Here is a 14,524-nt window from a genome sequence, read left to right on the forward strand (position 1 = left end):
AGAAGACCCCCCCCCCCCACATCTTGTGTAGTGTTCCTTTAATTCCAGGTATGAGAGGGCCGGCTGCCGATCGTCGATCAATCGCTGGGCTCGGCGATCGACGGCCCGGCCTGCGTCAGCTCCCTTCGGCGTGGCGATGGAGGCGCTCGACCTGTTCCGAGCGCTGGGCGCCGGCGCCACGTTTAACTGGAAGCGCTTCGGCCACGACGCCGAGAGACTCGGGGTGAGCGGCGGCGAGTGGGTGAAGGTGGTCGCCTTCGCCATTGCGGTGGTCCCGGCCCGGGGTGGAGGGGGGGGGTGGTCCCGGCCCGGGGTGGAGGGGGGGGGTGGTCCCGGCCCGGGGTGGAGGGGGGGGGGTGGTCCCGGCCCGGGGTGGAGGGGGGGGGTGGTCCCGGCCCGGGGTGGAGGGGGGGGGTGGTCCCGGCCCGGGGTGGAGGGGGGGGGTGGTCCCGGCCCGGGGTGGAGGGGGGGGGGTGGTCCCGGCCCGGGGTGGAGGGGGGGGGGTGGTCCCGGCCCGGGGTGGAGGGGGGGGGTGGTCCCGGCCCGGGGTGGAGGGGGGGGGGTGGTCCCGGCCCGGGGTGGAGGGGGGGGGTGGTCCCGGCCCGGGGTGGAGGGGGGGGGGTGGTCCCGGCCCGGGGTGGTCCCGGCCCGGGGTGGAGGGGGGGGGTGGTCCCGGCCCGGGGTGGAGGGGGTGGTGGTCCCGGCCCGGGGTGGGGGGGGGGGGTGGTCCCGGCCCGGGGTGGAGGGGGGGGGTGGTCCCGGCCCGGGGTGGAGGGGGGGGGGTGGTCCCGGCCCGGGGTGGAGGGGGGGGGTGGTCCCGGCCCGGGGTGGGGGGGGGGGGGGTGGTCCCGGCCCGGGGTGGAGGGGGGGGTGGTCCCGGCCCGGGGTGGAGGGGGGGGGTGGTCCCGGCCCGGGGTGGAGGGGGGGGGGTGGTCCCGGCCCGGGGTGGAGGGGGGGGTGGTCCCGGCCCGGGGTGGAGGGGGGGGGGTGGTCCCGGCCCGGGGTGGAGGGGGGGGGGTGGTCCCGGCCCGGGGTGGAGGGGGGGGGTGGTCCCGGCCCGGGGTGGAGGGGGGGGGGGGTGGTCCCGGCCCGGGGTGGAGGGGGTGGTGGTCCCGGCCCGGGGTGGGGGGGGGGGGTGGTCCCGGCCCGGGGTGGAGGGGGGGGGGTGGTCCCGGCCCGGGGTGGAGGGGGGGGGGGTGGTCCCGGCCCGGGGTGGAGGGGGGGGGTGGTCCCGGCCCGGGGTGGGGGGGGGGGGGGTGGTCCCGGCCCGGGGTGGAGGGGGGGGTGGTCCCGGCCCGGGGTGGAGGGGGGGGGGTGGTCCCGGCCCGGGGTGGAGGGGGGGGGGTGGTCCCGGCCCGGGGTGGAGGGGGGGGGGTGGTCCCGGCCCGGGGTGGAGGGGGGGGGTGGTCCCGGCCCGGGGTGGAGGGGGGGGTGGTCCCGGCCCGGGGTGGAGGGGGGGGGTGGTCCCGGCCCGGGGTGGAGGGGGGGGGTGGTCCCGGCCCGGGGTGGAGGGGGGGGGTGGTCCCGACCCGGGGTGGAGGGGGGGGGTGGTCCCGGCCCGGGGTGGGGGGGGGGGGTTGGTCCCGGCCCGGGGTGGAGGTGGGGGGGTGGTCCCGGCCCGGGGTGGAGGGGGGGGTGTGGTCCCGGCCCGGGGTGGAGGGGGGGGGGTGGTCCCGGCCCGGGGTGGGGGGGGGGGGTGGTCCCGGCCCGGGGTGGGGGGGGGGGTGGTCCCGGCCCGGGGTGGGGGGGGGGGTGGTCCCGGCCCGGGGTGGGGGGGGGTGGTCCCGGCCCGGGGTGGGGTGGGGGTGGTCCCGGCCCGGGGTGGGGTGGGGGTGGTCCCGGCCCGGGGTGGGGGGGGGGGGACCGTGGGCCCTGCAGACGTCCAGGGCAATCAAGCTCGATCGAACCATGGCCTCGGCGCCTCTCTGTGGCCCGTTTCCCCCAAGCTTTGCAATGTGTTACCACCCAGAGAGAGGCCATTAGACCCATCGTGGCCATGCTAGCTCTCCGAGCAGCCTTCCCACTCCCTGTATCAGATTCAGTTTATTACAGTAATAATTTCATGAAATTTATTTTTGCCTGCTGCAAGGCCGACAGATTTGCCACCAGCAGGAATTGTCTGAGCACCTCTTACAGTCAAGGTTGCAGTCAGAGAGAGAGAGAGAGAAGCAAAAGAGGACCCCCCCCCCCCCATAGATTCGCTTCTACAGCCACACAGTCCAAGCCATTGGCGACACGAGCTCCAGATCTGAACCTCTGACACGGTTCTTGGCACCTCCTCGCATCCCGGTTCTGCCACCTGGTACCCCTCCGGTCAGTTTGAGCCGGTCTCCTGCAGTCAGCGGCCCCGGCGCGAGTCTCCCGGCAGCGGCCTCCAGCAGCTCGCGGCTTCTGCGTGTTGCCAGCAGCCCGCCGCCCGCACTAGCACCTCAGCCGAAGTGCCCCTTCACTGTGGTCATCGTCCCCACGGGTTGTGTCCTCAGCTTCTCCTCCTCAGGCGGGGATCGATCGCCCCGTCCTCTGGTGCACTGCTCCAGTCCTCCGCTTCTCTGGAGTCTGTGGCCCCTCGTGGATGCTGCTGATTAATAGACACTGCCACCTTGGGTGCAGACCCGTGGTCGCAAGATTTCAAATGAAACCACTGTTGACACCCTCAACGGGCCGGTCAAAGCCTGTGCGGAGCCGACATCAGTTGACTGGACCCCGTGGGAACGCTGCATCTCCACGCTCTTGACTATGAAGTATTTATCCTTAAAGTGATTGAATCTAATTTCATATGCTTTCAGGTAGAGAGCTCAACTGATGACTTCATACCACATGATTTTTTTTTCTTTTCTGTCCAGCCTTGGTTTTTTAGTTGGCCACTTTAAATAAATAACAATTGATTCTTAACCATTCTGCCTTTGGAAAACAACTGTGTTCATTCAGTTTCATCATCTGAATTTTTACATCAAATCACTTCTCAATGTTTTCTGCTTTTCTTTGCCATCTTATCTGAGTAATTGAAGTTAGTGCCCATAAACAGCACCTAATAGCCTGAATACATCTGGGATTGTCTGATCTCAGAAGCTAAGCAGGCACAGGACTGGTCGGTACTTGGAGGGGAGACCACCCAGGAACACGAGGTACTGTAGGTTTCTGTGAGGGGTGCTGGTCAAAGTGGGGACTCTGTTTGCCTGACGGTAGTCAAAAGAAAATTCTAAATGCAATATTATGTGACAATATTGGAATCTTTAATGTTTTCAAAAGCAAAATGCCTGGATGTTGGAAAATGAAAAGTAATCTGAAACTGATGGAAATACTCTGCAGGAGTGAAAAATTTAATCAAAAATTCTTTATGCATACTTATATAAATCTTGAGCAAATACGAGCTGTCATGGAAATGCAGTTGGTCAAACAGCATCTGCAGAGGCAAAAGGATGATGATCGTTTCAGGCCAAGACCCTTTCCAGCCTCTCATCTCATTGTCTTTGGTCATGAGAATGCTGAACGACCAAAGGAACTTCTCACATTAACCATCTCAGACTCTCATATTTATGACACAATATTTATTTGTACATACAAAATCTTGTCTTGTATGTGTATCATTTGTCTCAATGTGTGTTATGTCTGGTTGTGTGTCTGCGTGTTTTGCAGTGAGGACCGGAGAATGCTGTTTCGTTGGGTTGTAGTGCAATCAGATGACAATAAACGTGAGTAAAACGTGTCTGTGTTCACATTACCAGGTAATAAAATCGAGCAATACTACCTTAGGTGAAAACTCAGCAGACCTCGACTTTTTTAAAAGCCAGCAGACAAAAAGTAACAAGCCAGTGGCAGATGCATTGAAAAGTGGGGAAAAGGAAGAAGGTTCTTCTGGAGACTGTGACGCTCTCTGCACCTCTACATCCCAGGGAAAAAGAAAACTTGCAAGCAATGAATCAAAAGAAAGGAAAAGGAGCAAAAAGGAAGCCAGAGGTATGCTGTGCTCGCTGAAGGAGGGGAGTCATCTCAGAGGGATGACAAATCAGGGGAGCAGTTTTTTTCAGAATGAATAATTTTCACCACTTGCAGAAAAAGGTGCATGGGGAATTTTTGTTTTGGGGCATTGAGTATATTTAAGTATGCCAAAAGTACAATAATGCACATAAAGTAAAATATAATGATGTCAGGTCCTTGCCTAAAAGTCTTTGTCGGTTGGATGTGTTTGACGTGGGCACGTGGTTATTTGCAGGAATGTTCACATTCTGCACCATGACATCATCAGTAATTTGACTGAGTTCATGGGGGCATTGCATCACAGAACCAAATGTGCACTTTTTGAATATACAAGTACTCGTACGTTACAACATGAGTCGAAGGAAGGATGGTGCTCAAGGACAGAATGTTGACTGACTTTGTTCTATCCCTTCCTAGTGCGTAGTGGTTAGTGCAACACTATTGCAGTGCTAACCACCTGGGTTTGAATCGGGCGGTGTCGGTTTGGAGTTTGTACATTCTCCCCATGTCTGCGTGGGTTTCCTCCGGGTACTCCTGTTTCCTCCCACCTTTCAGAAAAGTGCAGGGATTATAGGTTAATGGGTGTGGTTGCGACGCATGGGCTTGTGGGCCAGAAGGGCCTTTGTCTAACCAGGAAGACATATTTGAGTTGTATTGTGTCTTTGTTGTTACATTTACGATCAGAATGTTTGAATTGAACTTAGGGCTGTCCTGATTCAGTTAGAAAAATAAGGGGGACAGTAGACCTGTTCATCCCCTCGAGCTTCCTGTGCTGTTCAGTATGATCCCGGCAGGTTCTTTCACTTGGTTAACATTGCATTTCGTACCTTAATTTGTAGTGTCCAGAACCCTTTCAAGCTCTTTAAATATATTCTGCAAATTACCATTGCCACACAAGGCTGCAGAAGCCAATTTGTGAAGTTTCTCCCAACTTTAGTCCGAAGTATCTTACTGCACGTCCTCAGACAATAACCCCTGTATCGAACCTGTTAAGATGTCAGAATTTTGTATTTTTATAAGATCTCCTGAATTCTGATTCTGTGTCAAAGATCCATTTACATTCTACTGTTGTTTGAGCTTTCTCCATGTTTCAATAGATTTATTACCCCGTGCTTAGCTTCTGCCATTTTAATTCATGAAATTGGTTATACATTCTTTTTAAATGTGCTTTGAATTTTATTTTTGGGTCTACTTGATGTTTAATTTTTAGTTATGGTCTCACTACCTACCCTTGCTTAAAGCAATCGACTATTAAGCCTCTAATGTGGTTTCACATGTAGATGCTAGGATATTCTGGGCAAACATTCATTTTATTTATTTGTCATATGATATAGAAGAAGACTGTTTGACCTATCAAGTCAGGGCCACCATTCTGAGCAATCTGTTTACTTCTCTGTAATTCATTTTATGTAGGTTCCAGTAACCTACCAACTAGCACATCTTTGGAATGTGGGAGCAAACCAGAGCACCCAGAAGAAACCCATGTTGTCACAGAATGTGCAGACTCCACATTAGCACCTCTGGAAGTCAGGAGTGAAGTGGTTCCTGGAGCTCTGGGACAACTGAAATGCTGTGCCTCCTTTCATTCTGTCTGAAGCTTTCTAGCCAGTGATGATACGAATATCTGAAATACAATGAAGCCAGTCATTTAATTTGTGTCCCAGAACCTAGGCCCACTGATGCTTTATGTTCTGCGATTATATATGGCAAATGTTTAAAAAGAATCAACATATCAAGACTCCCACAGTAGGCTAGATGACTTCCCAATTGGCTGCCTTCTGCACTCTATGGTATTGTTATCAGGAATATATTTAATTATTTTGGATTGCAGTGAAATAAAATAGCAGATGACTGAATTATCTGCATTTCCTGGCAGCTATATCAAAAGTAGAATTGCCCGTAATATTAGAGTTACTTGCCTAATGAACTGCTCACTCATGAGAAAAGCAAAGCAGAAATTAAAAAAAATAATGAAATACCATTGGATATTGATGATTATTTTGATGGGGAGTTGAGGGTTTGATCTTGGGTTTTCCTTGATTAATTTTGTTTCAGCAATAACATTCTGTGGAGCTGTGGACATTTGCTAATGTTGCCACTAATGTTCCTGTTCTGTCTCTTTTCTGCCCTCCTCCCATCCACCCTCAACAAGTGGAGACCAAAACAGCACCTGACATTTTTCGCGTTACCAAGAACGATGGATGGCTAATATCCCCTCGAGGAAACCAGATCAAAAAAAATCATGACACAGAAAAAAATATCAAAAAACTGGAACACCAGCGTCGAGAAAGGGTTTGTTCTTTTGACAACTTCTAGGAATGTGCCGACTTGTTCGTCATGGGGAAATGCTGAGGTAATGTTTGTCTTTGTTTTAATTTTTTTTAAGATAAACAAGTTCCGGTGGAAGCATCGCATTTCTGTGAGTGGCACTGATATTCCTGAACCAGTTGCTACCTTTGAGCAGCTCCAACAAGAATACAAGGTCCACCCAAAAGTTATTCAACATGTGCAGGAAGCTGGGTTCCAACAGCCTACTCCAATACAGATGCAAGCCATACCCATCATGCTACATGCAAGTATTTTGTTAGTCCATATGCAAACATGAGCTACGATGAATCTTGTTACAAACCAGGCAGATAAGAATAGAAACACAAGCAGACTTTTGGGCCCCTTATGCCTGCTGTGCCATTCACTAAGATTGTGGCTGATCTTGTACCTCAGCGTCACTTTCCTCCCTTGCCTCATACACTTTGATTCTTTTTATCAATCTCTCGATTAAACATACTTGGCAACTGTTTTCCTAGTCCTGATGTAAACAAATTAAGATCGCTCTTAATACATCTTGCCTACATTCCTTGACGAAGGGCTCAGGGCCGAAACATGGGTCATGTATCTTAATCTTTGTTATATAAAGTATGCTGTGTGACCTGCTGAGTTTCTCCAGCTTTGTGTTTTTGCTTCAGTCATGGTGTCTGGAAACTTTCATGCTTTACTATTTTAATACAAATGCCTAACCTTTTCCAGAATTCCAAAAACCAGCACTTTTTTTTCAGTAGATGGCATCTGCTCATCAAAGATGGAGTTTGGCATCAAACATGACCCTTGCTCAACTCCTGTGTATCCTCTTGCGTTCCGCTACTTTATAAGCGCCTCCAAATTGCCTATACTGACCCCCATCCAGCATTTGAGTTGGCCTGGTGGCAGCTCAATTGCTGTCGTCGCTACCCATTATCCCCCACGCAGCTGAAACCGCTGTACCAGTGTCAGCACAGGGGAACTGAGAAGGGGGCCATTCTCCTGGAGCTGGTACAGCGGGGGCAGGGTCAGAGACAGCAGCGTGACTCGGGTGGGCGAGGGGGAGAGAGACGGCAGCATGACTTGGGCGAGTGAGGGGAGAGAGATGGCAGTGCGACTCGAGCGGGCTTAATGGGACAGAAATCAAAATGATTCTGAAATCAGGAAGATTCCGAACAACAGCAGGTGTCTGGTCACGATGATTCCCAGATAAAAGGTTAGGCACCTGTACAGCTGATATTCATGTCCTGTAGTTACCAGCTTCTCTAAGAGTTGTGCTGGAAGTTGTGATAGGATAGTTAAGAAGACTTTGGGAATGCTGGGCTTCATTAATAGGGGGATTGAGTTCAAGAGTTGAGAGGTCATGTCTCAACTCTACAAATCTCTAGTGAGACCACACTCACAGTATTGTGTTCAGTTCTGGTCACCTCATTTATATTGAATAAGGATATTGAAGCTATGGAGAGGGTGCAGAGGAGATTTACCAGGATTCCAAAGGGTACATCAGGGGTAAGATTTTTTTACATAGAGTTGTGTTCCTGGAATGCCTTGCCAGGGGTGGTGGTGGAGGCTGAAACATTAGGGGCATTTAAGAGACTCAGACAGGCACATAAAAGAAAAATAGTGTTATGAGGTAGGAAGGGTTTAGATTTTTTTTTGATAGGAATATTTAGGTCGGCGCGGCGTCAAGGACCCACCCACCCTGCCAAGTTCTTTGCCCCACCTGTATTAGAGACTGTAGTTTCTGCATTTGATTCATTAGTTTGGTCCGAACCATACAACTTCATCTGAAGTAATACTTGGAAATGACCTGTTACAGGGGCTTTATGCCACAGGCACACATTCCCCAAGGAAAAGTGGAACATTTGCTCATTTTTAATTCTAATAACAGATATCAATAGTACACATGGTTGCCAGGTAGAATTTCATTATGTTTGCAGACCTAAAGCAAAAGAAGAAATTATGTTATTACTGCAGGCTTTGGATGGGTTCATTTTCTTAGCATTGAATTTAAAGTTTTTTCATGCTATTAAAATATATCCAGACCATCTCCTTTAATTTGAGGACCAATGGATAACTGAATTGAAAAAGTCTTTTTCAATAACTAAATCTCAACGATTTAAATACTTGATGTTAACTTGTAACTGTTTTATGTACCCATTACAGAATCGTGAAATTCTGGCCTGTGCCCCAACTGGATCAGGGAAGACATTGGGTTTTTGCATTCCACTCTTGACATGTCTAAAACAGCCAATGAACAAAGGTTTCAGGGCATTGATCTTGTCTCCCACTCGAGAGCTTGCTAGTCAGGTAAGCTTTGGTGCCAGAGAGCTTTCTGACAAGTCTATTGGCTACCCAAAGTTATCGGTGATTACTTGTATACAACAGTTAGCTACCTTTTTTTAAAAAAAATTTATTTTTCACACTATAAACCACATTGACCAAGATACATACATTTTTCTTTTCAAATATATACAGTGTTGTTTTTTCCCCCCCCTCTTCCCATCCCACCCTCCCTACCTCTCCTCCCATTCATTTAAAGTTCAGAATCTAAGATACATTAAACCCGTCAAACAATGTTGTCACTCAATAAAAATAAACAAGAAGTTCCACTGAGTCATTTCTTTTCATTTCCTTCTCCTTCTGTCATTTTAGGTGGTAGATGTCCCCGGTAGGTTTTCTCTATTGTGTTTCATGTATGGCTCCCATATTTGTTCAAATATTGTAATATTATTTCTTAAATTATGTTATTTTTTCTAGTGGAATACATTTATTAATTTCTATATACCATTGTTGTATTCTCAAGTTATCTTCTAATTTCCAGGCTGACATAATACATTTTTTTGCTACAGCTAGGGCTATCCTAACAAATCTTTTTTGTGCACCAACCAAATCAAGTCCAAATTCTTTGTTTTTTATGTTACTTAGGAGGAAGATCTCGGGTTTTTTGGTATATTGCTTTTTGTGATTTTATTTAATATCTGGTTTAGATCTTCCCAAAATTTTTTCACTTTCTCACATGTCCAAATTGCATGAATTGTTGTTCCAATTTCCTTTTTACAACGAAAACATCTGTCAGATACCAACAGTTAGCTACCTGAGTGATGCATGATTTTGACATGTTGAGGTTTGACAAAGTGCTGGTGTTCACATCATCAAACCTAGGCAGGCATGAAATGATGTGAATGAAACAAACTCAATGACGTGACATGTATAACATTGAACTTTACATGAACTGAATTAAAAATTGGCTGCATTGTCTTCTGCACTCCTAATAGCCAGAACCACGTCAGTATTACGAAAAGTTTTTTCCAAGATATTTCCTCAAATTTAAAATTCTCATACGTGTTCAAATTTTTCTGTGCTTTCATCTCTTTCTGTCTAACTGCCCTCCAGCCCTAAAACTGTGTTCTTAAACACATTGGCTTCTTGTGCAACCCTATTTTAACCCCTCCATGAATGGTGATTTTAACACCTCCATGAATGGTGATCACCTTTCAGTAAGCTTGGCTTTGACCCTTGTAACACTGTCCATGAACCTTAATGATTTCCAACTTTTCACTTCTAAAATGAATTCTTAAGGCAACATCTTTGTCAATGCTTTTGGTCACCCTCTTTAATTTATGGTAATCTGTCTTGTCTTAGTTTTGTTGCTGTGAAATCTTCTGCAATATTTTATTCCTTTAAAAGAGCTACTTAAAACAAATTAGCTTTTGGAAATTTCCTCGTGATCTGAAATCTAATCTGTGCATTCATGAGGAAGAAACAAAAATACCCAATGCCTTCAAATATTGCTGGAGTGCAAAAATCTTACTTTCTCCCTTTTCAGACTCATCGGGAGCTAGTCAAACTCTCTGAAGGTATTGGTTTCAGAATTCATATGATCAACAAAGCAGCTGAGGCTGCCAAAAAGTTTGGACCCAAGACAGCAAATAAATTTGGTGAGTAATGTTGGATATTTCCAGCTTCAAATGTTAAATTGAATGGGGAACGTTGACCCAAAAATCAGGTTCAGCTTTAATTCGTACCCTTGAAGGGTGATCAAACGGTGCAAGTCTTTATTCTGGCTATTAAAAGGATAATGTAGCATTTGTAGGCACGGAATTGTCTGCATTTAAACTATTTAAAGGAAAGAATGAGACTGGTAGCAAGTAGAAACAGGTGACTTGATCAACAGGCTTTTTTTGTGTGAAAGAAACCTTGTTTCTAAATACTGGTTGCAAGCACAGTGGTTCTAATTCAAATGCTCTTCTTCCTCAGATATTTTGGTGACAACTCCAAACAGACTAATTTATCTGTTAAAGCAGGAGCCCCCAGCACTGGACCTCAGCAGGTTTGCTACTATTTACTTAGTGCTTTTCACTTTGAAGGAATGGTTGATGCATTACAAACTATCAACGCTCTTCTCACTTACCAGCATTTCATTTCTTCCATATGGACATGTATGTGCAAAGGACTTCTAAACATTGTAATTGTATCTGTGTCGACCACTTCCTTGGCAGCTTGTTCCATCTACCCATTCCTTTGTGTGCAAAAATTAAAGAGGAAACAGGTGAAAAGTGAGGCTTTTGATTTAGCATCTATTAATTTGAGCACTTAGACTTAAACCATTGGATCTGATCTTTTCTTTAAACTTCCATTGACCTTGATTTGCTTTATGATATCAATTGTGTATTTTGTGCACCAAAGTGAGATGGAAATCTTTTATAAAGTTTCTGGATAATCAGATGAATATTTTAAATGTACAGGTGTTCCTCTCCTTACGATGGCTTGACTTAAGGTTTTTCCACTTGCAATGGATTTGTCGGAATGCCACCCCATCGTAAGTAGAGAAGCACCTGGTAAATGTAGAATTTCTATATCCCATATATAACAAATGAAGAATGCACAACAATACAGTAAATGGTGTTGAGATTTTAGAAGCTCTCTGTTGCAAGCATTTATTGGGAACAATTTTATTGTTGCAAAGTTTGTTTTTTAAAGAAAATTCTAGAGTTACTTGTTAATGTAGAATGTGTTAAGTACAACATAATTTATTTGCTCATTAGAAAGTAATTGACAATATTGGACCAGCAGAGACATGTTCCAAAGTTAACAAGTGTGACTTTTTTTTTTAACTGCACAATTGCATGATGTGAATACTCCCTTCCATTTGATCAGCCAATTCCCTGACAGTTGGGGAGAAACCTTGGGTAGTTGTATGATGTGGCCTTCCCACCAATTGACAATTAATTCTTTTAAAGTTTATCAAATGTTGGTTTACAATACACTTACAGAAAAAAAAACATAAAGTGGCTATTAGATCATAGAAAGCTGCTCTGTGCCTTTAAGAATAACAACATTTTGGTTTTTATTTTAACCAATATATCTGATGGTCCACAGCATCAAAACGTGTTATGGAACAATACTCAGCTTTTTGGGTATGCAGTCCCGTCCCTGTAACGCAGGGATGGACTGTAAGGAGAATGTTGCTTAACTGGCTTTGAGTAATATTTTGAATATGTTGAAATCAGTTAGTATTTGAGCAGTTTAATAAATTGTGAACTAAGGCGGTACTGATTAATAAAATGATCCCCTTATGAATTTCAGAGTGGAGTGGTTGGTTGTTGATGAATCAGACAAATTATTTGAGGATGGCAAATCTGGATTCCGAGATCAGTTGGCCACCATCTATCTGGCCTGTACATCTCACAATGTGCGGCGAGCCATGTTCAGCGCTACCTTTGCAATAGACGTGGAGCAATGGTGCAAGCTGAACTTGGACAATGTGGTTTCAGTGTCAGTTGGTGTAAGGTAAGTAAAAGGACAATGCTTTGTGTCATTTGTGTCATGCTCGCTAATCACAAACTAGTTTCGGAGTCCTGCAGCTGAAAATGTGCCCTCCATTTCACCAAGCACTTACCCAGACTAATCCCATTTCCAAGCACATAGTCCATTGACTTCTATGCATTGCCAATTCAAGTGCTTATTTATGTACTTAAATGTTGTTAGAGCAGAGGTTTTCAAACTTATTCTTTCCACTCACATACCACCTCAAGTAATCCCTATGCCAAAGGTGCTCTAGGATTAGTAAGGGATTACTTAAAGCAGTATGTAAGAGGATAGAAAAAAAATTAAAAACCACTGTGTTAGAGTATTTGCCTTCACTGCTCACTTGGGCAGTGCATTCCAGTTTCCGGCTATCCACAGGATTTAAAAAAAAAGTTATTTCTCATATCTTCATATGACTGGATTTATTAAGATCCTTACCCTAAACCAAATTGTAGATATCTCTGCTTTGGGGAATAGTTTCCTGCTATTTAACCATCATGTACCCACCTGAGTGTCCTCCGTGTCAAAGACATTGCACCCCAGATGAACTCTTGCTAACTGACCACGTTAAGCCATTTGCACTTGCTCTATCAGAGATATTCCCTTTGTTTTATACACATCTCTCTCTCTCTCTCTCTCACTTCACCTACTGAAAGCTAATTTTTATTTCTCCCTTTTCTAATTCTGATAGTCCCAGAGCATTCACTATTTCTCTATCCATTAATGGTGCCTGACCTGTTTCTAAAGCATCTACAGTTTTCTTTGATTTTTCTTAAATTCCATCTTGCATTGCTATTATGACCTTACCAACTGTTTGGTATTATTCTGTAGCCAAAGACTATCCTTCTCACTGTCAACATCAGTACCAATTTTTCTGTCATCAGCAAATTTACTTATCTACCTTCTATGTTCTTTTCCAAATTATTAATATATAACAAACGATATGGGTCCCAGTCTTCAAATCACAAAAGCATTCCTCCACCATCATCCTGTCTCCTATTGCCAACCCAATTCTGGATCAAATTTGCTCTGAATCCTGTGGGCTGTAACCTTGGATTAGTCTCCCATGTGGGACCTTCTCAAAGGCCTTTCTCAAGTCCACGTTGACTAGTAACTTCGCTGTCTTCACGCATTTTGGGGCCACCTCAAAAAAAAATTGGTCATACAGCATGCCCCTCCCTTACAATTCCATGATAATTATTTGTTATTAATCCATATGTTTCCAATTGCAGATGAATCCTTAGACTTTTTTCTAGTAATGTACTTGCAAGCATTATAATTGCCAGGCTTATCGCTGTTGCTTTTCAATAAGTGTCTCACATTGACTGTCCTGTGATTTTGGTACTTCACCTGTGGCCGGTGAACAGTTAAAAGTATTTGTTAGGTCCCCATCAATCTCCTCCCTTTTTCCCTTGAAAGCCTGGGATAGATCTCAATGCGCACTGTGGACTAATTGGTAATTTTTGAGGTATTTGTTATGTTTTGTAGAGTGAACCTTATGATTTGACCATTACATTAGTTAAAGTTGCAAGTCCTTATTATAGAAAGGTGAACACAGTTCTTTTCATTTGAATGTATTCAATCATGATTTTTTTTTCATTATAAAGTATGGTTTAATTTGATTAAAAATTCAGTTTAGTCAGGTGGAATGCAGATTTTTGTGTTTTGTTCCATTCACTCCTTTTTAGTATTGAATGGTTAACTTGATGAGCACAGATCCTCATTGTAAGTTGCACTCAACTCGATGCATAGCCTTCATTTTATTGCAGTTCTATTAGCGCAGTTTGCACATATATTGCAAATGGATGTAATCTGTGGTCTTAACTTTGGACTGCTTTTGTTAGCAAAATGATTTTTTTTGTTTGGGTTGTAAGAATTTTTAATGTTTTGAACATTATTGTGAACAAAATTAATGATGCAGATGGTCACATTGTGCCTGTGTAAATGTTGAGATTGCAGGTCGAGCCTTTTCATCAGTTCTTCACTTTTTCCTCTAACCAGTGCTCCTAAATCAGCTGAACTTTTGCAACATTTTTTAAAGATTTCTTGCTGCTGCATTTTGCTTTATGCTTTTCTAGTTAATTTTCTTTTCCCATTAGGAATTCTGCGGTAGAGACTGTAAAGCAGGAATTGCTTTTTGTTGGTACTGAAAATGGGAAATTGCTGGCAATGCGAGACCTGATCAAAAAGGTACAGACTGAGTGATACATTAAGCTCCATGATTACCTCCATTGCTATTCAATATGCATGTTTAGAAGATGTTTCTTGTGAGTTGAAATGTTCACATTTTAGTAGTCAGAAAGTGACCGCTGGTTAAGATTGAATTATTTCAATGGTAATAGTGATGGGTCAATAGCTACGTTGGGTTGTAGCATACTTATTAGAGCTGGCATTGAAATATTGATCCCAGGCTGACATGGAATATTTTAATATTATCAGC

The 14,524-nt window shown here is 45.6% G+C and overlaps 1 protein-coding gene across 1 annotated transcript in view; it reads left to right on the plus strand.

Moving 5' to 3' along the window:
* Window positions 1–118: 118 nt before the first annotated feature.
* Window positions 119–14,524, plus strand: part of ddx52 (DEAD (Asp-Glu-Ala-Asp) box polypeptide 52) — a 28,631-nt gene continuing 14,225 nt past the window's right edge. Inside the window, exons 1-9 of the mRNA XM_069910360.1 lie at window positions 119–223; window positions 3,726–3,957; window positions 6,131–6,270; window positions 6,365–6,550; window positions 8,440–8,583; window positions 10,103–10,214; window positions 10,534–10,606; window positions 11,863–12,066; window positions 14,184–14,274. Coding sequence (XP_069766461.1) covers window positions 137–223; window positions 3,726–3,957; window positions 6,131–6,270; window positions 6,365–6,550; window positions 8,440–8,583; window positions 10,103–10,214; window positions 10,534–10,606; window positions 11,863–12,066; window positions 14,184–14,274 — 1,269 coding nt within the window. The 5' untranslated portion in view covers window positions 119–136. The remainder of the gene's footprint in view (window positions 224–3,725; window positions 3,958–6,130; window positions 6,271–6,364; window positions 6,551–8,439; window positions 8,584–10,102; window positions 10,215–10,533; window positions 10,607–11,862; window positions 12,067–14,183; window positions 14,275–14,524) is intronic.

The sequence above is a fragment of the Narcine bancroftii genome, chromosome 14, assembly GCF_036971445.1.
Source record: "Narcine bancroftii isolate sNarBan1 chromosome 14, sNarBan1.hap1, whole genome shotgun sequence".
Lineage (NCBI taxonomy): Eukaryota > Metazoa > Chordata > Chondrichthyes > Torpediniformes > Narcinidae > Narcine > Narcine bancroftii.